Source organism: Cladophialophora immunda (genome assembly GCF_000835495.1).
Source record: "Cladophialophora immunda strain CBS 83496 unplaced genomic scaffold supercont1.4, whole genome shotgun sequence".
NCBI classification, from domain to species: Eukaryota; Fungi; Ascomycota; class Eurotiomycetes; order Chaetothyriales; family Herpotrichiellaceae; genus Cladophialophora; species Cladophialophora immunda.
In genome coordinates, this window is record NW_015622544.1 from 3113818 (window position 1) to 3138551 (window position 24734).

Genomic DNA, 24734 nt, shown 5'->3' on the forward strand with positions numbered 1-24734 from the left:
TGTTCCTGATGCAACCTGTGAGGGGTTCTTGAGATTAGAGTGCTTTTCTTCTCATGCTGCTCACCGGTCTCATCTCAGCAGCCCAAACATGATGTTCTAAGGTCGTTGACATCCAAGCGTCCCTTCGAGCCTTCTCTCTCCACCCTAAGGCCAGGATCTGCGGCCGATGTACACGCGGGAATCGGCTCGTATACTTCAAGGCCAGCAACGAGGCTGACTAAGCACAGAGAGGGCACGACCGCTAGCAAGGCTAAGGAAGGTCGAATGCGCTGTCAAGACTTGTTATAGTCTGGAGGTCAATGCTTCTCCTTTGTCGTTTATGGATTGTGGATTAAAGCTGCAGAACCCCTAAATTACTTCCCTTCAGCAGTCCACAACACGATAACGATAGTGCGCAAAGGGCAGCCCCGGCACAGCAACATGGAGACCCAGCCGTGCATTCTTTACTACGACCGGCGTTCCATCTGCAGTTCGATGGTGCGGTATACTCTTGCCAGTGCGGGGTTGCCAGGCAAGAATTTCTCGTCCCTCTCTACAGAGCCGCGGGAGATCGACATTTTCAACGGCGAACAGCTATCCGAGTCATATCTGTGCGAGGTGAATCCTAAAGGACAGGTAAGAGAAGCCCTTCTGGAAGCTGTTGGTCGGGAGTTTGTCTCTCGGGCGAGGACGACACTGACCTCCCGAACAGGTCCCGGTTCTGCTGAGTCCAGGTTTGCTCGAAAAGCCGATCACCGACAGCCTCGACATCACACTCTGGCTGTGCGAGCGACATCCTGACCTCAGACCTTCAGAATATGCAGATGACATCAACAGACTGCTTCGCGATCTGCACGCCATCAACTTTTTCACGCTTTCCATGAGAAACCGTCCACAACGAGCCGAGCTGCTGGAGGGGGCGATTCGCGCCAAGATGGACACACCGGACCTCTCAGCCAGGCATAAGAAAGCCCTGGAGTACAAGTTGACTGTGTATGCCTTAGATCCATTGCAAGGAAGAATTTGTAATAATACTAACAATGTCTGCCAGAACCCGGTCAGAGAAAGTCGAGGGAGTGCGCCCTGAGGTCATCACGGAGGAGACCGAACGTGCGCGAGCGCTCCTCAACGACATTGACGGGACCAGACGTGGCCATAACGGCGAGGGATTGAGGGCCGATGCGTGGATCTTTGGCACGGCGGCTCCCACCGCGCTGGACACCACCTTGATTTGTTTCCTGGCCAGGCTGATGGACGTCCAGTTGGAAGAGATCATCCCATCGGCTTTGTTGGAGATGGGGCGGGCGGCGAGGGAGACGGACAAGTTCAAGGGGATCTGGACGTCGTTGTGATCTCGAGAGCTCAAGACACTGCTCTGACGGGCGATGAAGACGGAAACGAGTCCGTTCCATAGACGGGGCAACCGACCACCAGGGAATCTGCTGATGGCTTTGATGCCGAGAGGAATGACTCCGGACGGAGATGTGCCGACGACGGCGGCGTCTCCTCCGAGCCCCTTGTCCGCTTCAGCCTTGCGCAGCCTCGTTCCCTTCAGTGCAAGAACAGGAATCGTGGTACATAGTAGTTCACAGACGCCCATCTCCATCCAGCCAGTGGCCAAGCACCCTCTCTTCCGCTCTAAACCACCACAGACCTCTCAAGCCAGTGCCTCTCCAGTGCGCAATCTCGTGGCCTCTCGGCTGATCTTAGGCGGCTTTCGTCGGTCGGTCTTCGTCGGCCGGCCCGGGGTAGAGCTGCGTTTTCGTCCCCGTCTTGCATAATTGGGAATCCGAACTCACGAATGAGGCAACCCCAGAACTCACGTCTCTGGCGCATCGTTCCGCTTTCCGCGCTCACCCTTTGCCAAATTTGTCAGCACCCACACGTTCAATGGTGTCGTGGTTGATATACCCTGTGTATCTGTGGTGCGGTGGTCTCCTCAGTGTGCGTCATTGAGATGACGATGACGATGGAAGAACACGTATTCTCTCCCATGAAGCATCCGCAGTGGAACTAAACATCGACTACTTTTCCCCTTCACCCCTTCTTGTGAAATACCCAGAGACGCAACCGAGAGAGACATCAACATATGAAGAGAGAGTCGAGCGCGCGGGAAAAGACAGGCAAAGAACAGACAAAAACATGTCGAGGCGGATCCTCGTGACTGGCGCCACGGGGAATCAAGGTATATACACATTTACACACATCCCACCTATTCAATGTTCGGAGGACACTGGCTGACCGGCTGTTCCCATCATCCTCCCTCCCACAGGCGGCTCCGTAGCCAAGCTCCTCCTGCAATACCCGAGCGAGTACACCGTGCGCGTGCTGACGCGAAACCCGGACTCGGACGCCGCGAAGCAGCTGGCCCAGCAAGGCGCTGAGGTCGTCAAGGGGGATCTGACGGATGTGTCGACGCTGGATGCCGCGTTCGGGGACTGCTGGGGCGCGTTTGTCGTGACGAACTTCTACGATGCGGTAAGTTCTGCTTTTTCCGGTCTTGAGAGATTCACCACCTCCCCGTAAGTCTCCAGATTGCTCATATGATGACGTGGAACCGGTATCGGTAGACGATCAAAGACGACCCGGCCAGCGAGGAACAGCAGGGCCGCAACGCCGCGCTGGCGGCCCAAAGGGCCGGGGTGTCGTGCTTCGTCTGGTCGACGCTGCCGTCGTCGGTCGACATCTCCAAGGGCCAGGTGTGCTGCGAGATCTACGAGGGGAAGCACCGCGTCGACAGCTTCATCCGGGACGAGCTGCGGTTCGACGCCGCCGTGTTCGTCTTCACGGGCAACTTTTACGAGAACATGGTCTTGAGAGGCCACGTGGTGAGGACGGACGACGGCAAGGCCCTCGAGTTCCGGCAGCCCATCATCCAGCAGGACACGACGCGTGAGTAGTGCTTGCTTCTCTCTCCTCTCTTTGGGCCTCCTTTTGGCCTTCTGCAACGTAGAGTCCGAACGGGCCACGGCTGATTGAACGTCCCTCTCTCTGGCTACTCTAGTCCACATGGTCTGGGTCGAAAAGGACCTGGCTGGCGTGGCCAAGGCGATATTTGACAACTGGGACCAGCGCAAGGAGCAGCTGAGATTCCGCTATCTCTACGCCATGGACGCCATCCACACTCCGCGTGAGATATGCGAGGTGATACAGCGCGGTAAGCTCAGCCCCTCTATCTCGTGAAGGCCCTCGAAAGCAAGAAACACTGACATAAAAAAATGGGAAAACAGTCACGGGTCTACCGACGAAGTACGTGGTGCTGCCTACGACGGGCAACGAACAACGAGATATCATGTTCACCCTGTACAACAAGACGGGCACTTACCCGGGCGTGGCGCTGCCTGATCAGAACGTACTCGATCTCGGAGTCGAATTGCACGGACTGGAACAGTTTGTGAAAGAAAGACTCGTGCCACACTTGGGACTGGCATGAACTGACGAGTCGGGCGGATTCCAAATGGGCCCCATCATTGATGCAGCCCTTGATCTGTGCCAGAGTAAATAAAAATATGGATTGTGCCGATAACCAACTTCTTGTTGCGCCAGGCGGAAGACACAGCATACAATGCTTGATGCTGTATTGTGACCTTGAACAGACCTATCAAGCAGGGAGAGCAAATACCCAACCCGACACGATTTCTCAGTCTCCGGTCCAAATCCTAAGCTTCATCATTTTTCTCATCGTAGAAGCTGGTGATAATTTGACAACCCTGGTGGCCCGGTGGCGGCCGAGGACCAGTCACCAATGTTCAAAGAAATAGGAAACACCACTAATGCTGCCCATGCGCCACTGCGCAACCTTTTCGGCCTTGGACGGGGAGCCAACAAAAAACTTTTCCTCCAGCGATTCCACGATCCGGTCCGCGATCGCAATCAGCGAATTATCGTAGCGTGTTGTTCTATTCGTCAAGGAAAGGGATTCGAGGGCGGCTCCCGAGATGGCCAAGCAGCGTCGGCGCTCGGTGCCTCTGCAAATGGTCTTCCACACACCCTTGAGTAGTACTTGCTGAGTGCATAGCAGACGTAGTTGTCCGCGTTGTAAGTGGGCTTCCATTGGAGATACTGATGGTCTCGTGGTAGGTATCTCTTGATTTCCGCAGCATTGTACGGGCCATACCCATTTTCCGGCCAATCTCCATAGAAGTCTGAGATGAAGTGGGGGGTGTTGGCATCAAATTGAGTCGCAATATTCGCGTCGTAGTCTGGGACGTCTGCGAACAAACCAGGGAAATGCAGCAGTTCGTGCATTAAGACAGAACCAGTGCTGTACATCCATCTAGTGTCGATATTCCCAAGGTTTTGGCATCCATACCCATCATAATATTGCGGCCCCTTCGACTGATCCTTTTTTGGGTCAATTGCCCAGTTTGGTGCCTTCTCCACGTCTTGAAGCATGGGTTCCTGCTGATACAATAGCTTGCAGACGGACATCAAGGCCGAAGCGCCGCCAAATGTTGGAACCACGTAGGCCAACCACGGATAGGAGCCTTTGCAGTCGAGATCAGACTCTGGAATCCCTGGTTGTGTCAATCCTGGGTGATCTCCGAGAAAATAAATTGATAAACGAGTGAACTTTTCGTTGTATGTTAGAGGTTCGTCCGCCAGCTGTTTGACAATCTCTGGATCGGAGAGGTCCAGGTTGAAATCAATGTTGGCTATTGCGCGGAATATGTTCTTGACGAATTCGGCGTCTCCTGGCTCGAAATAACGGTTGAAGACCTATGATCGTAAGAAGGGAATTCCCACACTTGAAGATGCACAGCGATCGCCCGGACTACGAAATGCAGCAACTTACTTCGTCGTTTGCAGCATCACAAGGCCAGTAGAGAGCGGTATGCCGAGCAAGATAGATGGCATCTTGGAATGTGCGATAGAAGATAGCTACTTGACTATCCGTCATTCCTGGAGGGCCACCAATCACCGGTGTGTTGGGAGGTCGCACAATGTCTTCACGAGCTCGAGCGAGAAAGCTGACAAACAGAATGACGAGACAAACCGAGCAAGAACGAAGGAAGAGGAACGGAGCCATTTCTTGTCGAAAGAAAGCTTGACAGAGCAAAACGAGAGAACTGGTGGAATGCAGAGTACTTCAACCTTACCTAAACCATAGGAAGTAGTTTATATAACGCGTTCAAGTCTTGAGATTGATTGAGCCAACACTCCGAAATCACCATTGTCGCTGTGAATTTCGAGTCTTCATCACAAGATGAAGTGGTGATAGCGGGAAGCATCGGTAGACGGCGGCCACGGAAGAAGTAAACATGAGAGTGAAGGACTTCACGTGTCGCAGGTAGACACCGTCAAGTTGTGACAGGTGGGAAGATAGGTTCTTTGTCTGTGAATATCTGCAATTACGTGTTATACCAGGTGACACAAGCTCGACGCAGTACGCCCTTGGAAAGTGTCGAGAGTGCAATAGAGCAACGCATTTGGTTTGAGGGCCGAAGTGAGATGATCGTGGCATCTTTCTGGCTGTTCAAGGCTTCTGGGTTCGGAGGGAGGAATGAGGGATCTGTTCGAGAGCATAGATTCCTGGTGACGGTGTCCATAACAGGGATTTGGCGACGACGGTGAGAGAAGAGAGGGACGGAGAAGAAAACGCAGCTGAAGCCGCTGCGGCTGTGGACAAAAACCGATGACATAACGAATCTCCCAATCTCGCAAAGCGACATCCCACCACCAACGCACCAATGCGCCAGGGCCAGCATCCCTGCTTGCTCGATCCTGCGCCCACTTCTCCCGCCGCCTCCTGCGCCACGGGGAAATCAATGATACAGGAACCCGGTGAGGCGGATGATCGCAATTGCTGAAGTCAGTCGTCCCTTTGTGCTGAGTTTATCCTCAATTCACGGCTTCTTCGGCTCAATAGGACACCCAGAGGGGCGGCGGCAATCTCGCATCTTTCATAATCAGCGTGTTCTATTTTCTTTTTCTGCGTCTTGTCATAGATGAGACGCTGCTGCTGTCAGCGCCTGCTGCCGTTGAGTCGATCAGCTTCCATCTTCCCCTCCGCAGCTCGGAGAGGGGCGCGTTCATTCTCCCGCAAATTCAATCCGATTTTTCGCCCGCAAACAAGGCCTCACTCCTTTCCCACCTACCCCTTTGTTGCTGGGAATTCTGTCCGACGACTTGTCGCGCCGCCTGTCGAATCTTCGGTCTCGTCGTATATTTTGTTCTTCGGTGTCGCCTGTGGAGTCGCAGTTCTTTTCGAGTACTTGGTGCGTCATCAACCCCAGGAGGCACACGACAAGGACGACCACCTTGCGCACCACCGGCCCCCTACCACCACCACTTCACACACCTGCGATCCTTTTCGTCTCGACATGCCTGCGCCTCCCGGCCACCTGGGCAACTTGACACCCGAACAAGAAGCCAAACTGCGAGAGTTCTGGGCCGTCACTCTGAAGATTTTTGGCGTGGAAGACCCCCAACAGGCCAGTGGAACAGAGACACCACGAACCGAAGATGCCGCATCAGAAATCGATGTCAAGGAGAAAGAGAAGAGCAAAAAGCGACTGGGTATATTCAAGAGGCACAAGGATAAGGAGTCGAGTAATGGGTCGGCCACGCCGACTAAAGACCCGAGCCACCATGCGGATTCCGACGACAAGTATGGCCAGGTCAAGGAATTCCAGCAGATATTAGTCACACAGTCTCCAGAATCTTTGCGCGCTACGTTCTGGAGCATGGTCAAGGCCGACCACCCAGATGCACTACTGCTGCGGTTTCTAAGAGCGCGAAAATGGGATGTCGACAAAGCATTGGTTATGCTGATCTCTACGATGCGATGGCGAAGCCAGGAACAGCATGTAGACGACGATGTCGTCCTACGCGGAGAAGGTGGAGCTTTGGAGGACTCGAAATCCAGCGACCCGGCCGTGAAGAGAGAGGGAGAAGATTTCCTGGCGCAACTAAGGTTAGGAAAGAGTTTCCTGCACGGCACCGATAAAGAAGGGAGACCGCTGTGTTTTGTACGGGTACGGCTCCATAGAGGCGGCGACCAGACTGAGCGTGCCCTTGAACGGTATACGGTATATGTGATTGAGACGGCTAGACTTGCTTTGAGGCCGCCAATAGAAACCGCTGTGAGTGTTGCCCAACCCTGAGACGACGGACTGCTGACCTTCCCTTTCCAGTGTATAGTTTTCGACATGACCAATTTCACCATGGCCAACATGGATTATACCCCCGTCAAGTTTATGATCAAGATCTTTGAAGCCAATTATCCCGAGTCTCTCGGCGCAGTCCTCGTCCATAAGGCGCCGTGGATTTTCCAAGGTATATGGAAGATCATTCGTGGCTGGCTCGATCCCGTTGTCGCTGGCAAAGTGCACTTTACGTCTGGAGTGGAGGACCTCGAGAAATTCATCCCTAGATCACAAATCATCAAGGAATTGGATGGAGAGGAGGATTGGGAATATAAATATGCAGAGCCTGTACCAGGGGAGAACGACACCATGAAGGAAGAAGCGCCCCGGAACGCTCTCCAGACCGAGCGGGATACCCACGTCCGCGAGTATCAGAATAAGACCTTTGAATGGATATCGAAAGGAACGGGGCCGGATGTCGACAAGATCAAAGAAGAGAGGCACGCCCTGGCGAGGCAATTGAACGACAACTATTGGAGACTGGACAAATATGTGCGAGCCAGAACGTATTACGACCGCACGGGCATGATCGGGCCAGATGGCAAGATCAACTTTTACCCGCCGCCTCCTGGAAAGGGAGAGAATGTGGATGTCAAACCGACATCGCCAGAGACTGTGCCAGATGCTCCAAAGATCGAGACCTCTGCCGATGATGTCGATTGAAGACTGGAGGCGAGAGGAGCAAGACTTAGCGACGCTTTTACCCACATCTGATGCCTCACCCTGGACCTCGGAGGACGGACAGGATACACGACACGGCCAGAGTCTAGACGGACATTGATCAGCTCCGAGTATGTGCAAAGGTTCATAGCACTGTGTGAGAAGACATATACTATTAATGATTTAATCTCTGGTAGGTGTGCTGATGGGTTGTCACACAGCTCGACTGTGATTGTTTGTCGTCGTGCTTGAATCGGTTGACTGCGCATCAGACGAGAGGGACAGGATGGATAGTGTACCCTCCCTGCACAGGCTGACGAGGACGATGGGGACGATTGACTGAACTTGGGCACAGTTGCAGTTTAGTCGGTGGGAAGAGAAGAACAGAAACAACAAGATTCGACGACAGGATCCCTCAGAAGGAAGAAAGCCACGAACAGCACACACATACACATACCAGCACAGATAAGAGGACACTCACTCATGATGCACGCATCCACTCCGGATATACGGACTGGCGGTTGAACCGATCACACATCCCTGGGCCCAGAGCGCACCCTCTGTTCCCTCTTCGAGAAAGGAATCAACTGACTGACACTCACGACCACCATCCGGGCTTCCTTCTGGGTCGAGTCGATCACCTCATTGATTGGACGGGCGTCCACAGCAGCCCTGCGCCGTCGTGCAAAAGGTAAGGCGCGGACCATCGTTCTCCATTTGGGTGTCACGAGTCTTGTTTGTTCTGTTCCACTCATTCACATCTCGTCCTTCCCCCCGTGTCGAAGCCCGCTCCCCGGTGTGGATTGGTCCCCTGTGTTGTCACCGCCACTGCATTGCTTCTGGGCCTCTGCGGCTTTATACCCATCTGAGATAAGACCTGGCTCTTTGAATACGAAGACACTCACACATTTCGAGGCAGCTTCTCCTTTTTCACGCAAGAGGTTGGTGTGTTGGCGTCATGGACCCATAGCAGACACAGGCAGATATTGCTCCAAGCATGGGTCGATGTCGTGTTCAGGCTGGGAACGGAATACGGAGGCGCGTCTTGCATATCGCCCAAGCCCAGGTCGGCTCGATACGGTGCGGGCGAGGTAAGTCGATTCTCACCCTTGAACTTCCCCCGGGAAACGCATCAATGCCAGTGGTCGGACTGATATGCTGCAGATGGTGGCTGTACGGCCTTTTTCGTGATCTGCCACATCTGCATACACGGACAGCCGATTGTGGTCACTCGTCTCGAGTTGAAGTGCATTGGGGAAGGGAGCTGGCAAGGCTCGCCGACTCGATCGATTCGACCTTGGAACGATCGGCACGAGCTTTCACGGAAGGCAGCTCCCATGGCAGAACGACCGTCCATATTTCTACAAACGTTGCACACTCATCTACTTGCTCATTCTCTGTCTCTGTGGGACGTGTCTTTGGGCACACGGCAAAGCATTGCAGAACCCTCGAACCTGTCTTGGTGTGTCTGTCCTCCTTCTGTCTTCCCGTGAGTCGGTATTATGTGTACCCCCAAAACAGGCTTCGATTCGGCTCCCTCTATGACATGATTGCAAGTCGCCAAACCCGCCCAAAAACCTTGAGGTGCCGATATCCATGAATCGACCGGTCTAGAACCTCTCGCAGAGGCCAATGGAGCCGTTCCTGGAAGCCACCAAATCTTGCACTGCTCCACCCACCACGCTGACTCGCATAAGCAGTATCCAGTCGGTGATCCAACCTGCACACTTGCCGGGACCAGCATTGGATGCGAGAACGCCAGGGCGTTCATTGATACGACAGCTTCCCTCCCCTTCCGGCCCCCCTGAGTGAAGGTGCTTGCAACAAGCGTCGTCGATTTTCTGGTGGAAGAATAAACCCCGAGGCGCCAGAAGGTGCAGCTCCTAGGGACCCCTGCTCCCTTCAAGGGATTTTGCTTTTTCATGCACAGTTACGTCGGTGGCAGTTTGCTCCATTTTTGTTCCAATATCTCGTTTTTTTTCCTTCCGCAGCCAGGGTCTCCTAACCACATTGGGTTTATCCTTCTCGAGACCCCGATGGATGCATTGCATTGCATGCATTGATTATCGCTGGGCCTGACAAGTTTGGTTGGCACAAGAGTCCCCCAGGTTAAGGGGTATTACGGGACGCGCTGGCTAGAGGAAGGGGCAGCTTGGTTTTTGTGGCTTGTCTCTGCATCGATGCCTGATGATCTCTTCTTTTTCGTTGATCTCTGCTTGCCCAATCCCGTCCGCGCCCGGTTCGTGATTGTTGTCCCTCCTTGAACCAGTTATTGCCTATCTCCCCCCTTTCTCCCCCCTTTCTCCCCATTGATCCGCCGTTGTGGCCGCGAGCGGTGTGGGTGAGAGCGAGAGGAGAGGAAGGGGGGTGTGGAGGGAGGGGAAAGAGGACGAGTTCTGAGATGCGTGTATGGACGCCCGGAAAAGGCTGCATATGCGCAATGCTGATCATTCTGTTTCTGGGGCGCGGATGCCCACGTATTAGTTTAGGTAGGCCATTCTGCATATGGAGACTAGGTAGGTAAGGTAAGGTAGTGGGAGTCGTAGTCTTACTGGGGCGGGTGTTGTTCGTCGATATTACTCCCCCTCTCGTCCTCGGCCGCAATTCACCCAGCGGTGCGAGGCCGTTTCAGGACAGTCCGTACGCGCTTGGTTGGCCTTTGGGCGCTGAAGAGGGGGCTGTGCCGTTCAGATACTGTAATGCCAGGTCGAGTTGAGTACATACTCTCAGACACAACATACATCCATCCACATACATTACATATTATAGACGCGGGCAAAAAGTGGAAACCCCGGTCCGTTGCAACATCGAATCCGCGTTCTTCTCCCAAAAAGCCACCGGTGATTTTTTTCCCTTCGGACAGGGATGAATGCGAAAAGAGCCAGAATAAGCGAATAGGAAGCCCAAGTCGGCCTCGTTCCAACGCCTCTTCCTGCTTTTGATCTTCGAAGATCCTGCCCCCAATATCTGGCTGTGCGTTGGTGGGCGGAGAGAGGGATATATCAACTCACGCACGCACTTGCTTGCCCAAGTCAATCAAATCACTTTTGGCATAGGAAGAGTCTTCTCTCTCTCTCTCTCTCTCTCTCTCTCTCTTCCCTCCACAATACCTTCATCTTCTGGGGCTTGTTCCATCCGACTGAACTCGAATGCTCCCCTCCTTTGCTTCAATTCCAACAGACGGTACAGAAAAGGCAAGAAAGCAAAACCGAGTGTGGGACTATAGTCACCCAGCATTACAATCTCCCGGCTTGATCAACACCCTTGTATCTCACACACACACACACACACAAACACACCCAACAAACAAAACAAAACATGGCCCACGCCAGCCCCCATCAGGATCTCTCGCCGCAAGACTCGACCTTCCTCTTCATCAACACGCTGCAAGAACAGCTCGCAAAGTCCGAGTTCGTGACCAGCATTAACACCAAACCCACAGACTCACAGCCCAACGCCACGCGGGCACCCGCGCCGTCAACCCCCTTGAAACCGAAGGAGAGCAGTCGAGCCTCGATGGCGTCCTCGTCCGCGTCGATGAAGCCGACCGTGCCCAAGTGGACGGACAAGGACAGCCAGGGGGCGCGGATCACGCGGTTAAAACCGCCCCGGCAGGCCAAGTAGGATCAATGGGGGCAGGAGAGGGTGTTGATGATGACGATGTCGGCGTCTCCCCCTCCTCTCCCTTCTCCCCTAGCCACGACGCGGCTCGACGGCGACTGCCTTTTTCGTTTCCCTCTGGCGTTGCCCCGTCGCTTCGCCACGAGATTCCCATGATGACACGACAGAGACGACCTTTTCTTCACCACTTGAAAACCATTTCGACACTCTTCTTTTTTTCCCCTTTTGATACCCACCCCCCACCCCTCAGAGTAAAACAGACACGAAAACTTTGCAGGCAAAAGAGAGCTGCGGATTTTGCAAGGCAGGCAGGAACGCAAAGCAGAAACTGGAGCATCAGGGCTTTGAAGAGAGGGCTGGTGTTGAGGGGGCACACTAGAGACTTGGGGGCCTTTTTTGTTTCTGGCAACGAGGAATAAATGGTAGACAGCGGGAAGATGCCCCTGCGATGTGGTTACCGCGTTTCTCTGAGCCGTTTCGCGGTCCTCGCGATGACGGTTGACTTTCTTGCACGGAAGCGAAAACCATGGGACCCTTGCTCATCACATGGCTGGACCAGCTCTGGAGAATCCAGACTCTGTTTTGTTATTGTCGTTGCGTCTCCCTGGTGTGTAGAGGGTCCGGAGGCCGAGCAAAGACGATACCTACAATGTATGGGATATGTGCAAAGGGTGCTGCTGTGTGCGGCATTCTGCCCTTTCCCCTCTCCTCCACGACCGGTCGCCGATCAAAGTTTGAATCGGTATCAAAGCCCCTTCGTAACAGCCTCCGTAGTCCCCCGAGGGGTCAATGAGCCCACATCTTTCCTTTCCTTCTCTTCTGTCTGCACCCTCTCACAGCCGCGTCCTCTCCTGCTCCCCTTGGCCCGCTGATCTATCCACCCCCGCCCGCCTCACATCTTCGCCTTCAGCGTCTCGTACAGCTTCTTCAACTCGTCCATGTCCATCTTCTGCGCGGGCCACCCGATGCCCAGGCCCTCGGTCGTGTTCGGCTTCGGGATGAGGTGGAAGTGCACGTGGTCGACCTCCTGGTGGGCCAGGCGCCCGTTGTTCTGCAGCACGTTATAGTTCTCCGCGCCCGTGGCGATGGCGATCTTCTTCAGCACCTGCAGGATGTCTGCCAGCGAGTCGTCGGGGATGTCGGTCAGCTTGACGCCGTGGTGCTTGGGGATCACGAGCTATAGTTCATTGCAAAATATCCCCGAGCCGAGGAGGCCCCGGGGAAAAGTTGCGAGTTAGCATAGGTATGCCCATGGAGTGGGTTAGATTGCGGTTTGCGGAATTCTGTCTTGGGAGGGTTATAGCTTTCGTGATCATGCGTGCATGTGTGCAGGCAAAACCCGAGAGGGAGAGTATCGGAGAGGCAGATGGGGATCAAGGGCGAAGGGGCGTGCGTGCGTACTGCGTGTCCTCGACTCAGCGGCTGGATGTCAAGAAAGGCCAGGACCTTGTCGGACTCGAAGAGCTTGAACGAAGGGATCTCTCCTGCGGAAACCCAGACAGTTAGCACTCCCTCTGCACCGCTTGAGCAGACGAGCTCGTCATTTTCCACCGTGGCCACAGCAACAGCCCTGAAGAATCGGAATCGCCATTGATTCTCACCTTTGATGATCTTGCAGAAAATACATGCGGCCATCTTGTTCATCAGCTGCGGTGCCCTTGCCTGCCCGCCTGCCTGTCTATCAAAGATCAAAACCAATCAACCGATAAATCAAGAAGAAATTCCGATAGCAGGACTGTTCCAAAGCACGTCTGAGAATATCAAATGTTGGCTGACCTTTTTTTCAGGACGTGAGTTCTCCCATTGTACAAACTGAGTGTCGGGGAAAACCATTTGCCTGCGTCTGCAATTTACCTTCCCCGCTGTAGCTTGGGCGACGGGCGAGGGAGCTGGACCTTGGATGCGGGGAACACACAAGCTCCACGAGGGGTCTGTGCACGTGAGGGCCCGCCCAAGAAAAAAAGAAGTGATATATTGCAATCTCGAAATTTTCCAGTTGGAGTGGGACGAGCTATTGCAGAATCCATTTCTTGCCTTTTACCAGAGATGGCCGTGGCTACGCCCAAAATACTCCATTTATCAATCTTTGGACTCATTCAAGCCCTGCGTTATGCAGGAGCAGCTTTTGCTTTTTGCTCCGTCAGAAAAATGATTGACTCGAGTTCGAATCGTCGCATTCTGGAGTTTTTGTTTTGAAAATGCTTTTGTGTGTCCCGCTTTTCTCTTTTGCCACATTTCTGGCCATCCCTCTACCATATCAACTTTCGCCCACCACCTCCACTGGTCAAAACTGCAATCTTCACTATTTGTTCAGATGTTCGCTCATTCTCGGAGCTCGAAAGGTTCCCACGATGGACGGTCCCAAGTCCCCAAGCATTTGATCTGACCTGGTGGTTTTTGTTGCCAATTAATCTTGCTCAACTCAACAGATTCCTTGTATGCCACAGATGTCACCGAACCATGCGCTTCTTTGGCTCTTCTCGAGTCGTCCACCGAATACCCAACGTTGACGCTCGGGATAACAGCGATTTTGCCATGACCGAGCTTCCACAGATCCTTGGCCAAGTGAACCGGCTCTCCAAGGTGACACTCCTCATCTACCTCAGTCCTGAACCGGATCTTCGCCTCCAAGAAAGGTTTGGCAGTGAGAGCCACGGCCCCATTCCAACAAGAGAAGACCTGCAGGGGCTGCCCCAGCGAATATCGTGACTTGCTTGATTCATGGTTCCAAAAGAGGTTCTTGGAGAAATCCCACGACGTACTCTGGGGTACCTCGAAGAAGGTCTCGCCGTTCATCTGTCTTCCGATCCACGAGTCGTAAAATGTGCCGCCATCATCCAAGTTGTACCAGTCCATCCCACAAGTCATGTCGGCTTTCAGTAACGCTCGCTGATAAATCAGTTCCAAGATGTCTTCGGCACATGGTGCAATGTCGTTCAGGAAGATAATCGTGGTTGATGGGTCATACGATTGTGCATGTTGCGTCAAAGGCCAGAGAGCTCTGTTTCGCAGTTCAGCAAGGGTAGAGATACGTTCCATGCCTTCTCCCCCGGGCTGCAGCTCATTGCAAGACAAGAAGTACGACACTCCAAGGTGTTCCATCTCTTTTGCCAGGCTCTTCAAGATTTCGAACGTCCCGTCCGTTGATCTGCCCTCGACCACAGAGATGACACAAGCTTTGGGACCGAGGAACCGAACGACCTCAATGATGGCTCCAAGAAGCTGTGGAATGATGTGGGCTGACTGATGGAGGTTCATTGCGAAGAAAAACTGCCGTTTTTGGGCGGAAGCAGTGGGATCGTGGAGACTGAGGTATCTGCTCGGGTTCAATGGAGGGCACTCCAACTGTGGCACATCCCCATCACTGCCGTTCATGATTGAGTGGACGTAGTCTCTTGCCTTGTTGAATGAGTCGCGATCTGTTACTCTGTCTTTGCAATCAACCTGGAGCACCTGGGGTGCTTGTACCTCAATGGGTGTAGTAAGAGGTGCAGCAGTTGGTCGATCGCCTTCTCCAGGATGTTGAGCTTCGGCTTGGATCAAAGTCGCGGTGGCGGATGGAAGCTTAGAGCTGAAGGACGAGGTCGATGGTTGAACTGGTTCACCCAAGGTACTGAATGCAGTACGTGTTCGATTGAGTCCGTTGGTGGCGAACCGGAGACTGTCGTGCAGCTTGTCGATCAGAGGCTGCTTGTGTAGTTCCTGGAAAATCAGGAGAGCGAAGAGGGTCATCAGGAGAAGGGTTTGTCCCACGGAGACAGCCAGTTTCCTCATTGTGAAATTTCATCTAGGCTGCACAAAGAGAGGGAGAACGGGGAGACAGCTCTCGCAATAGCTGGAATCCTTTTTGAAATCCACCACGTCAGGCAATTGCAGGAAGGAACGCCAGCAGCCAGCCACCCTTTCCTCCAGGAGACTTGTCCGCTTTCTTATCCTCCTTGACATCTACGCAGTTTGCCCTACACATTGGACTCTGCTGATCTTGAAGCCACAGGTAAGCAGTGGCAGAGCGAACGACCAGGTTGGAATGTCTATTAATACGATTCTATCTGAACGTGTCTCAAGGACAACGGGAATACTGATATCGTGTAGGTATGCCACCCTCCCAGACGCGCACCGCTGCATCTACCATTGCAATTGCATTCGAAAGGTTTACTGTGCTGAGTGGGAAACCTAAAAAGCAATCCTTTGAGTAGGATTAACCCTCTGGACAACACCGAATTGCTTCTTCCCAGCATCGAAGACCTATGTTTCGTTAGGGATCAATGCCCAATCCCCAGAGAATGCCACTTACCGCGTAAACACATTTCAAAAAGGTATCACCGTAGATGTTGTATGGGAGTTTCCCTCGACCTTGAATGCCGCCGAAGACCATCCCGGTGTTCTCAAGTGGCGCGAATGCAATGTGCTCTGGCTCAATAACAATCTCCGCATCACCAACCGCGAAAGCGACATTAGGAATCTTGTCCGAAGGGGTAGTGGAAGGGATCAGCCAGCCTTGCTGAGATTCATCGTACTTGGCGCCTGGGATCCCAGAGTAAATCTGCTCGACGAGATCATCATCGATGATCATCAGGGTTGTGCCAGTGTCAGCAATGGCGGTGTTTCCTGGCAACGGGATTTTCTTTCCGTTGATGGTAACGGATTCTGAAGCGAATTCCCAAAATCCGTTCCTGTCATCAACTGGCGTATAGGATATCTCTCCACCAGTCGCATGGACCACGTCGCTGTCAATACTTCCGAAGGTGAAGAAGGATTCCCCGTGGTCCGGATCTTTGACGTCTTTGTAGGAACCCATGTAGCACGTAAAGACCTCCTGGTCGTTGGGGATATCCTCCTGGGCGATCATGTTGTCAAGAGGTGTCTTGACTGGTTCGGGGCTGACGGTGTTGATGTTGCCGAAGGCCAGGCCTAAGATGCCCTGGGAAGCAGTCTGGGTAGTGAGTGAGACGGATATACGGCTGGCTATCTCGACGGCCTGGCCTTGAATTGCAATGTCTCCAACCTTGACGGTGTCTGTAACCACTGTTCCTGATGCCGAAGAGCCATCTCCATACCGGATCTGCCAGGTGCTTCCAGCCATTGGCTTCTGGGTGGAAGATTTGCTGGGATCATAGATGGCAGCGCCCGATGCGGTTCCACTCTTCTTGGTACTGTCAGGGAGATGGCTGGACCAAACCTGGGGAGGGTTAGTTCAATGAAGGCATAAGTTACAAGAAAGCAGACATACCCAGAAGTCGGCAGAGCCAGAGTCGAAGGTCTTTGGAGTTGTCAATACAGCACTTCCCCAAGTGATTCGTCTGTTGACTTACCACCTCAAGTTGCTGGCCAGGTGTGCCAATGGTGACCGGGCAGGTATAATAGACGTCATTCTGCTGATCTTGTGCAGTGCTTTCCCCACTAGATCAGACAAACGAACATGGTAGAGAGAGGGCGTGGCTTACACTTCAGTCGAGGAACCATCATCTTGACGTTTCATGAGGCGATTTTTCTCGTCACGATGATACCGACCCGGTCTGGCCGGGGTAATGTTGTACTTGTTGTAGAGCCAGACAAGTGACTTGGTACCGTTGGCCTTGTAATCGGCATTGCGGCGGACGGGGACCCGGGTGACATTGGAGAGTGCCATGGTGGCGACAAGGAAGAGGTGCAAGATGAGGATACAGCTGTCGAGCAGTAAGTTGTCAGAGGTGGGCTGCCAATATAAGAAAATGAAGCGAGTGGGATAAAATGCTGAATAGAGAGACAAAGGAAGAGAACTGGGGGATTGTAGTGGGAGAGAGGAACGAAGAGCAAGAAGATGAGGCCACGCAGGCTGACACATAAAGGTCACCACCAGACAGCAGGAGCGTGTTGACAAGCTTGAAGGGAAAGTGCTCAGAGACTTACTGCAACAGCATCGTGATGGGCAGTGGCTCTTCCTGGTCAGTGGGATATCCAAGTTTGCGGAAGGCGTATGGGGAACTTCATAGACCTAGGATGCAACGGGACAGAGTAAGTCGTTGGAGGGAGCGATAGAGGGGCGCACTGTCGAGCTGATCAAAGAAAGGAATTTCGAACAGTGATGATAGAGAGCAACATGGAGAACGCGAGTTGTTTGCGTTGGATATGGACAGACCAGGATGTATAATGAGCATCTCGCCATCTTCGTTTGTTTGTCCTCGACATTTTGTCCTACACAAATACCCAAATCTTCATCTTGTGTCTCCCAACCACTCTGTTCAAATCTTCATGGGGCTCGGAAGAGGAAGAACAAGCGAAACTTGTAGCCCCGCCTCACAGCATGTTCCTCAATTGTTTTGTTAACTTTCATCTCCAAACAGAAAGAAGCAGTCGATTGTTTCAATATCCTGGGTATCCGAGAACGAGTCGCTGTGGCATCAAAGGCCAGTCTACAACGTGAGGCCTGGAAGGTTGAGTCCTCGACTCCAGCATGGTGGCTTTCTCGTCCATGATCGTTTTCAGCGATGTAGGGAAATATGTGGTCCAAATCAGATGAGGTCGCGGAGAAAGGCAAACAGGCGTGGAGGCATCGAGCGGGTGGTGGAGTTTCGAACGAAAGAAACTTCTACTCGGAGATAAGATTAGATTTGTCGGCGACTTGGAGAAAAATTCACAGCGCAGACAACACCACGAGAATTTGACACGATACCGACGCTGACCAGATCAAATAATCCTCTCGGGCTGCAACGAGCACAATGGCTGCCGATGTCCAGCCAATTGCTCAGGTCAAGTTGCCTGCTCGACCCTCTTCCCTGACGCCGGAGCAGTCGTATTGGCGGTCGTTCAAATCTCCTTTGAACATTTCCTCTCCCACAAAGCACGCCGTAACTCATATTTCCCAACCGCAGTCACTCAATGCGACCCAAAACTCTTCCGACTATTTTGCTGTGACGACTGGTGCGCGGGTGCAACTTTACTCAATTAAGACCCGAAAAATCCTCAAGACTATCACACGATTCGACGACATTGCCTACAGCGGTGAAGCCCGATATGATGGACGAGTCCTTGCGGCAAGTGACGAGACTGGTGCAATCCAGGTCTTCGATGTCAAGTCAAGAGCTATTCTAAAGACGTGGAAAGAGCAGAAACAACCGGTACATACAGTAAGATGGAGTCCCAAGGAGACCACCGCGTTGATGAGCTGCGGAGATGACAGAACCGTCCGACTATGGGATCTTCCGAGCGAGAGCAGTGTCGAGACGTTCCGCGGCCACCAGGATTACGTGCGGACCGGTGCTTTTCTACCAGGACAGTCAAGTAACTTGTTTGTCTCGGGCAGTTATGATCAGACCATCAAGCTCTGGGACCCTCGTACGCCAAATGCGGCGGTCATGACGTTCAAACATATTGCTGCCGTAGAAGATGTCTTATGCATGCCGTCAGGGACAACTATTCTGGCATCGGCCGAGAACCAGATTGCAGTCCTGGATATTGTGGCGGGGAGGCCGTTGCAGATGATCAAGAATCACCAAAAGACCGTTACATCGTTGTGCCTGGCATCCAATGGATCAAGGGTAGTCAGTGGTGGGCTCGATGGGCATCTCAAGGTCTTTGAAACTACGGGATGGAATGTCGTTGCCGGGTCCAAATACCCGGCTGGCATCCTTTCCTTATCTGTTATTGCCGCTGGAAATCCCCCAGAAGACAAACATGTTGTAGTGGGAATGTCCACCGGCCAACTCAGCATTAGAACACGACTTTCTGGGGAGCAAAAAGTGAAAGAGCGCGAACGACAGAAACAAATGGAAGCACTCATTGCAGGGACGATCGAGGAGTACGACAAGAAGCAAGCCAAAAAACGCCCGAGAGGACTCGAAAAGCGGCTCAGAGGACGCGACTACGCTGGCGAAGATGCAGATATCATCGTGGAAGGAAACGTGCGACCGAAACAAAAGAAGCTGGCTTTGTGGGAGAAGGAACTGCACAAAGGCAGATATCGCGAAGCATTGGATATCGCCCTGCATGGCGCAGACAGACTGACGATCGTCACCTTGCTCAACACTCTCCGCTACCGATCGGCTCTGCGTGCTGCTCTCGAAGACCGCACCGAATCAGACCTGCAGCCCATCATGCACTGGATATGGAGGAACATCTCCAACACAGCATTTGTTTCACTGTGCGTGGAAGTTGCGATGAACATCATGGATCTGTATTCAAAGCACCTGTCGGAAAGCGAGGACCTTGCAAAGCACCTGAAGAAGTTGCGAGAGCGAGTCCACGAAGAGACAGATCGAGCAGAGCAAGCGGGAATAACAAGGGGAATGCTGGAGCTTTTGACTTCACAGCAAATTGGCTGAGCGGACATCTATCTGCTATTCATCCTTCCTGCAGGCACCGACAGGAGCCAACATTACATCGTGGAATCTGGACCATGGCACGAACCCTCGCACGCGGGCTTCGAAAACTACGTGATCGTCGCTCTCGGTTCAAAATTGCGCCGAAAATGCGGTGGCTGTCAATTGCATCATCCGATACGCGGGGCTTTTGGGCATATCGACTCGCGCGAAAATTCTTGCACTTGTGCCATTCCTCTACCAGTTGGCGAGAAAAGTAACTCCTAAATTGAAAACATGGCGCCCAAGACGATACGATGGGGCATATTGGGCAAGTGGTGCCCGCATTCTGATTCGAAGTGCAGCCAGCTAATGGTGGCTCAGCGACTGGGGGCATTGCCATAACCTTCACGAAAGACCTTCTGGTTGATCCTGCAACTCGCGGCGTACACGATATCAGACACACTGTCGTTGCTGCAGCCAGTAGTTCTAGCGCCTCCCGCGCACAAGAGTTTCTGAACGAGGTCAAGGCACCTTCCACCGCTAAGGCGTATGGTTCGTATGCGGAGCTGGTGCAACACCCGGACATCGACATTGTCTACATCGCTACACCTCATTCCCACCACTACCAGAACGCATTGCTTTGCCTCGAAGCCGGCAAGAATGTCCTCTGCGAAAAGGCCTTCACCGTCAACGCTGCCCAGGCTAAGATACTCGTCCATAAGGCGCGAGAGAAAAATCTTTTCCTGATGGAGGCAGTATGGACACGATATTTCCCCCTCTCTGTTTATGTACGTGAGGAAATAAGCTCTGGAAGATTGGGTCATGTAGTGAGGGTCTTTGCGGACAACTCTCGCCCTTCCCATCCGGAGAAGGTCTGGTCCGACGGCAAGCATAGGATGGTCAATCCAGAACTGGCAGGTGGCGCTCTTCTGGACCTGGGAATTTACAGCCTTACGTGGGTCTTTCAGACTTTGTACACCACGCAAGCGCCGGCATCTCGCCAACCACCAAAGGTTGTTTCTAGCATGGTCAAGTATCCACCAACAGGCGTTGACGAGACGACCACCATGCTTCTCACGTTCCCTCGCGACCCGGAGCAAGGAGGAGACATGCATGCTGTTGCCACCACGGGAATGCGTACGTCAAATAACACCGATGAAAAAGGCACGTCTGGGCCAGCGATCCGAATTCAAGGCACAAAGGGAGAAATGCAGGTCTGGCCACCCGCATACCGACCAACGAAGACAAGGCTTATACTCATGGACGGCACCACGGAGGACAAGGAATGGCCACAACCTGGTCCTGGTAAAGGGAGCGGATGGTTCAACGGCTTTGGAAAGACAATGAACGCAGAAGGCGAGGGCCACGGAATGTTTTGGGAGGCGGATGAAGCCGGGAGAGCCATTGTGGAGGGACGTAAGGAGGGCAAGTATGAAAGCCTGGACGAGAGTGTGTTGATTATGGAGGTGATGGATGAGGTGAGACGGCAACATGGCTTCAGGTATCCAGAAAAGATTGAGACTACCGAAAGAGTCGAGCTCTAAGAGGCGCCATGTCAATATCATCTCAATCGAGAACAAGAGGCCAAACAGATCAACAAAAGACACAGGTTGAGCTAGCCGTAGATGGAATGGCGCGGCTGAGCTCCAAGGCTTGGCAGTCCCAAGATCGACGTCACCTCCAAAACAATGGGAATGAATCTAATTGGCTGACACCGCTGCTCTCTGTGGTACGATGGTGAAGCTGAACTGACAGCACGCCTTCAGCCATCGTTTGATCAGTGTGCAGCCTCTCGAAGGGGAGGTAATTCTTCATTCTCGAGCGTAGACAGGAAGTCGACTGTCTCGATCAGTATCATGAACCATTTTGTCGCCTGATGTCAACAAAGCTTTCGGCTCGGAACTTCCCAGCCTTCTGCAAAATTGCATGCGTAAATACTGTGGCTGGCGCCTGGACTGCATACTTCGGACTCTCAATGCTCCCTTCGTCAGCGCAAACTCAATCCTGTCCTTCGTTCACTCCATTTCGAGAGCTTCGCTCGACATATCTCCCTCGGGAGCCATTCAATAGTTCCGTTGGAATCTACAACGTCTTCCTCAACCCGGCAACTGACACCATGTGGCCTTGACAGATCAGGACCACTATTTCTGCCGCGCATGTTGCAGCCTTCACAACAACCTCAATACCTCAGCATCGACACCGCAGGCCGGTAGCTATTCCCTCCTCTATCTTTTCAACATGGCCTCCAAATCACGAGCCCTCAATGCTGCCCATGCTGCTGGGATTTTTGCAGACATGACCCTCGACGGCCCCGAGATTGGCACCCTCGTGGCCGTGGTTGACAGGGCCAAAAACCTTCCGAATCGGAAGACCATGGGCAAGCAAGATCCTTATTGTGCTATGCGGCTGGGAAAAGAAGCCAAGAAGACGGAGACAGATAAAAGAGGCGGGCAGACACCTAGATGGTGAGGAGAACTGAGGGAAAACGCAGGCATATTGCTAACGTGCACCAGGGACCAAGAACTGCGATTCACTGTCCACGAGTCCCCCGATTATTACAAATTGAAATGCTCGGTTTTCAATGATGACAAGAAGACCGACCTCATTGGCGAAGCTTGGATTGATCTAACAGAAGTCATCATTCCAGGCGGTGGACAGAGTGATCAGTGGCGTCAATTGAACTTCAAGGGAAAATATGCTGGAGACATCCGGATCGAGCTGACATATTACGATACAAGACCGAAGCCGGAGCCTCTAGCAGAGAAGCAAAAACAAAGAGACAAATCTCATTCTATGGCCAGTGACGCCGCGAGCATACCCTCTGGCCCTCGTCAACTGGGCCCTCGTGATATCAAGAGGAGGCCACTTCCACCAGGTCCTGGTGGACACTCAGGTGTTCCTCCCACTCAAACTTCGGGATGGCCTAGGGAAGAGTTGACGGATACATTTCCAGGCCAGGGATATACGAATAGCAACCCTCCACCACGTCCACCAAAACAAAGGTTTGTTCCCGAGACTCCGGACGATGTTGGATATGATCTCAACCCTCGATTCGGCCCCGACTCTTACGAACCGCCTCAAAATTCTGGCCCACCTTATCACCAAGATCAATCCTCTGGCAGATATTACGATAATTACCACGATCCAATCGCCGGGTACGGGGAGCAAGACCCATATGTGATGGATTCCTACCAGCAACCAGGACTTCTACCACAAACCCAACTACCACAGCCTATGTCAGGTCCACCGCCACCGGATCATCATTCCTCATCGGTGCCACATTCACCATACGATATGCCAGACCAGCCTCTTTATCATTCCTCTCCCCCTCGAATGACGCCTCAGGGCACGCCACCAGCGACCGCGCAAAACCAACACTGGAACGGCAGGGGCAGCACATCTCCGATTAAGTACGCCGCCTACAGGGATAGTCCACTCCGGCAATCCATAAGTCCAAATGATATGCCTGGAGCGACTCCGCCCTACGCCGATCCACGGTTCGATGAAGATGGGTCACCACCGCCTCCTCCTGCTCACCGAGGTACGATGACAAGGGTGCCCGCACCTTCCTCGAATTACCGAAACTCATATGGAGAACCTTCGCCACGTACTCCGGTGAAGGCCAATACCGTCGAAGGCAGGAGTCCTCTTCAGAGGCTCGAGCGTGATTATGATCCATTTCAGGCAACTCCTCCCTCCCAAGATATACAACGCCAGATTCCAACGCCGCAATCTTATGAACCAAGCCCACCACCACCAGTTGACCATGACCGATATCCCATGTTCCCATCTGATAGGCGAAAATCCTACAATGGTGATATACACCAGCTTCAACCCACATGCACTGAAAACGCACCTGATCAGATCTGCGATCGTAATTTCGCTGAACAACGTGATGGAGAAAACCTTCTAGAGAATTTCAGGCGTTCTACAGGCAATGAACCTCTACGACGGGCGCAGACGTTCGACAATTTTGAATTACACGACGAAAGACACGTCCGAAGATCTGCTCCGGTCGTTGTCCGACCTCGTCCAATCACTCCCAATTCTAATCACATTATTCCTAGGAAATCAATTACCCCAACATTCGCAACGAGCGATGACCGCAACCAGATGTCTAGTGTTCCATATGGACCTGGCTCATACGATGTGTTGAACCCCGGCCCCAGTTCAACACCGGTTGACGGTGCATTCAACTCCCCAGAAGATGCGTTAGAGGTGGCTCGACAGAAGGAGGTTGACAAACTTCGAGATCAAGGTCCTATTATCGGGAATGACGGCCGAGTAATTGATCCCTCGGACCATCTTCCTTCTGATACGTGGGCGCCGGAACCGGAAAGGAAACAACGGAAACCAGAGCATGTCATTAGGATCCGGACAAGAGAAGAAGCACGAACGCACAGTCGTGCAGGATCGTCTCCAGCCTCCGTTCGACCGCACTCGATTGCGGCGTCGCCTTATCAGGTCTCTCCTAGCGCTCCGGTGTCTTCGCCGTACCAGGCGTCAACCCCTCCAGCCACGGCTCCAGTTTCACCTCAAGTTGAAGCACCGAGTGGCCGAAACAGGCTGAAGAAACCAATGCCAAACCGACCTCTCCCGACCCAACCGTACCCAAACGCTCAAGCAGGTCCAGCTGCAAGGAACAGCGCCACAACCGAGCGACCTAGTCCCTCAAACCAACGATATACGATCCACTCTTCACCTGGAAGCGGATCACCTCAGCGATCTCCAATGTCAGAATATCAAGTTCCGCCTGCGAGCAGTTACAATCCGCGTGGCGGATATGGACCACCGCCCGGACCTCAGTACCAACTGGAATATTCGCCGTCACCGGCAAATCCGCCAGTTGAGAGGTCAATGCCGGAGAATCCCGGTTACGGCGGTGGCCCGTCGTATGATGCTGAGAACTCCCTGGCTCTTGAGCTGAGCCGGATTGACATAGGGCCGTCGAGGATGCCCAGGACGGCATTACGGCCCCAGAAAGCATATGGTGCGTATTAGCATAGACGACGACACATAGAAAGATATGGGTGTTTTTGCAGGCGTT

General features: G+C 53.0%; 11 protein-coding genes across 13 annotated transcripts; 7 read left to right on the plus strand and 4 right to left on the minus strand.

The window, feature by feature from the left end:
* The first annotated feature begins 325 nt into the window (after positions 1-325).
* PV07_07448 (uncharacterized protein) lies at positions 326-1590 on the plus strand. The gene is made up of 3 exons (XM_016394535.1): positions 326-615; positions 692-972; positions 1031-1590. The coding sequence occupies exons 1-3, from the start codon at positions 421-423 to the stop codon at positions 1329-1331; spliced, it is 777 nt and encodes a 258-aa protein (XP_016247954.1). The 5' UTR covers positions 326-420; the 3' UTR covers positions 1332-1590.
* A 531-nt stretch (positions 1591-2121) lies between these two features.
* Positions 2122-3412, plus strand: PV07_07449 (uncharacterized protein; the record flags this gene model as incomplete). Its single annotated transcript, XM_016394536.1, has 5 exons — positions 2122-2164; positions 2252-2457; positions 2550-2871; positions 2984-3136; positions 3210-3412. The coding sequence occupies 5 exons, from the start codon at positions 2122-2124 to the stop codon at positions 3410-3412; spliced, it is 927 nt and encodes a 308-aa protein (XP_016247955.1).
* A 473-nt stretch (positions 3413-3885) lies between these two features.
* Positions 3886-4879, minus strand: PV07_07450 (uncharacterized protein; the record flags this gene model as incomplete). The annotated part of the gene is made up of 2 exons (XM_016394537.1): positions 3886-4698; positions 4775-4879. 2 exons carry the CDS (start codon positions 4877-4879, stop codon positions 3886-3888), a joined length of 918 nt encoding a protein of 305 aa, XP_016247956.1.
* Positions 4880-5723: 844 nt separating this feature from the next.
* Positions 5724-8321, plus strand: PV07_07451 (uncharacterized protein). Its single transcript, XM_016394538.1, has 2 exons — positions 5724-7064; positions 7116-8321. Exons 1-2 carry the CDS (start codon positions 5928-5930, stop codon positions 7788-7790), a joined length of 1812 nt encoding a protein of 603 aa, XP_016247957.1. The 5' UTR covers positions 5724-5927; the 3' UTR covers positions 7791-8321.
* A 3095-nt stretch (positions 8322-11416) lies between these two features.
* PV07_07452 (uncharacterized protein) lies at positions 11417-11827 on the plus strand (the record flags this gene model as incomplete). The annotated part of the gene is made up of 1 exon (XM_016394539.1): positions 11417-11827. The coding sequence occupies one exon, from the start codon at positions 11417-11419 to the stop codon at positions 11825-11827; it is 411 nt and encodes a 136-aa protein (XP_016247958.1).
* On the minus strand, positions 11795-13231 carry PV07_07453. 2 transcript variants are annotated; one of them, XM_016394541.1, is made up of 4 exons: positions 13185-13231; positions 13010-13086; positions 12810-12892; positions 11795-12585 (listed from the first exon to the last, which is right to left on the minus strand). In XM_016394541.1, the coding sequence occupies exons 2-4, from the start codon at positions 13050-13052 to the stop codon at positions 12301-12303; spliced, it is 411 nt and encodes a 136-aa protein (XP_016247960.1). In that variant the 5' UTR covers positions 13053-13086; positions 13185-13231; the 3' UTR covers positions 11795-12300. The 2 variants fall into 2 exon arrangements, with proteins under 2 accessions (XP_016247960.1, XP_016247959.1); XM_016394540.1 differs by having other exon boundaries at positions 13010-13231.
* Positions 13232-13730: 499 nt separating this feature from the next.
* Positions 13731-15182, minus strand: PV07_07454 (uncharacterized protein; the record flags this gene model as incomplete). Its single annotated transcript, XM_016394542.1, has 1 exon — positions 13731-15182. One exon carries the CDS (start codon positions 15180-15182, stop codon positions 13731-13733), a length of 1452 nt encoding a protein of 483 aa, XP_016247961.1.
* Positions 15183-15461: 279 nt separating this feature from the next.
* Positions 15462-17934, minus strand: PV07_07455. Of its 2 annotated transcripts, XM_016394544.1 has the most exons (7): positions 17527-17934; positions 17298-17382; positions 16853-17074; positions 16721-16799; positions 16639-16668; positions 15703-16587; positions 15462-15653 (listed from the first exon to the last, which is right to left on the minus strand). In XM_016394544.1, the coding sequence occupies exons 2-7, from the start codon at positions 17306-17308 to the stop codon at positions 15582-15584; spliced, it is 1299 nt and encodes a 432-aa protein (XP_016247963.1). In that variant the 5' UTR covers positions 17309-17382; positions 17527-17934; the 3' UTR covers positions 15462-15581. The 2 variants fall into 2 exon arrangements, with proteins under 2 accessions (XP_016247963.1, XP_016247962.1); XM_016394543.1 differs by having other exon boundaries at positions 17298-17934.
* Positions 17935-18106: 172 nt separating this feature from the next.
* On the plus strand, positions 18107-19708 carry PV07_07456 (uncharacterized protein; the record flags this gene model as incomplete). The annotated part of the gene is made up of 1 exon (XM_016394545.1): positions 18107-19708. One exon carries the CDS (start codon positions 18107-18109, stop codon positions 19706-19708), a length of 1602 nt encoding a protein of 533 aa, XP_016247964.1.
* Positions 19709-20001: 293 nt separating this feature from the next.
* Positions 20002-21231, plus strand: PV07_07457 (uncharacterized protein; the record flags this gene model as incomplete). Its single annotated transcript, XM_016394546.1, has 2 exons — positions 20002-20022; positions 20050-21231. 2 exons carry the CDS (start codon positions 20002-20004, stop codon positions 21229-21231), a joined length of 1203 nt encoding a protein of 400 aa, XP_016247965.1.
* Positions 21232-21925: 694 nt separating this feature from the next.
* Positions 21926-24688, plus strand: PV07_07458 (uncharacterized protein; the record flags this gene model as incomplete). The annotated part of the gene is made up of 2 exons (XM_016394547.1): positions 21926-22152; positions 22201-24688. 2 exons carry the CDS (start codon positions 21926-21928, stop codon positions 24686-24688), a joined length of 2715 nt encoding a protein of 904 aa, XP_016247966.1.
* Positions 24689-24734: the final 46 nt, after the last annotated feature.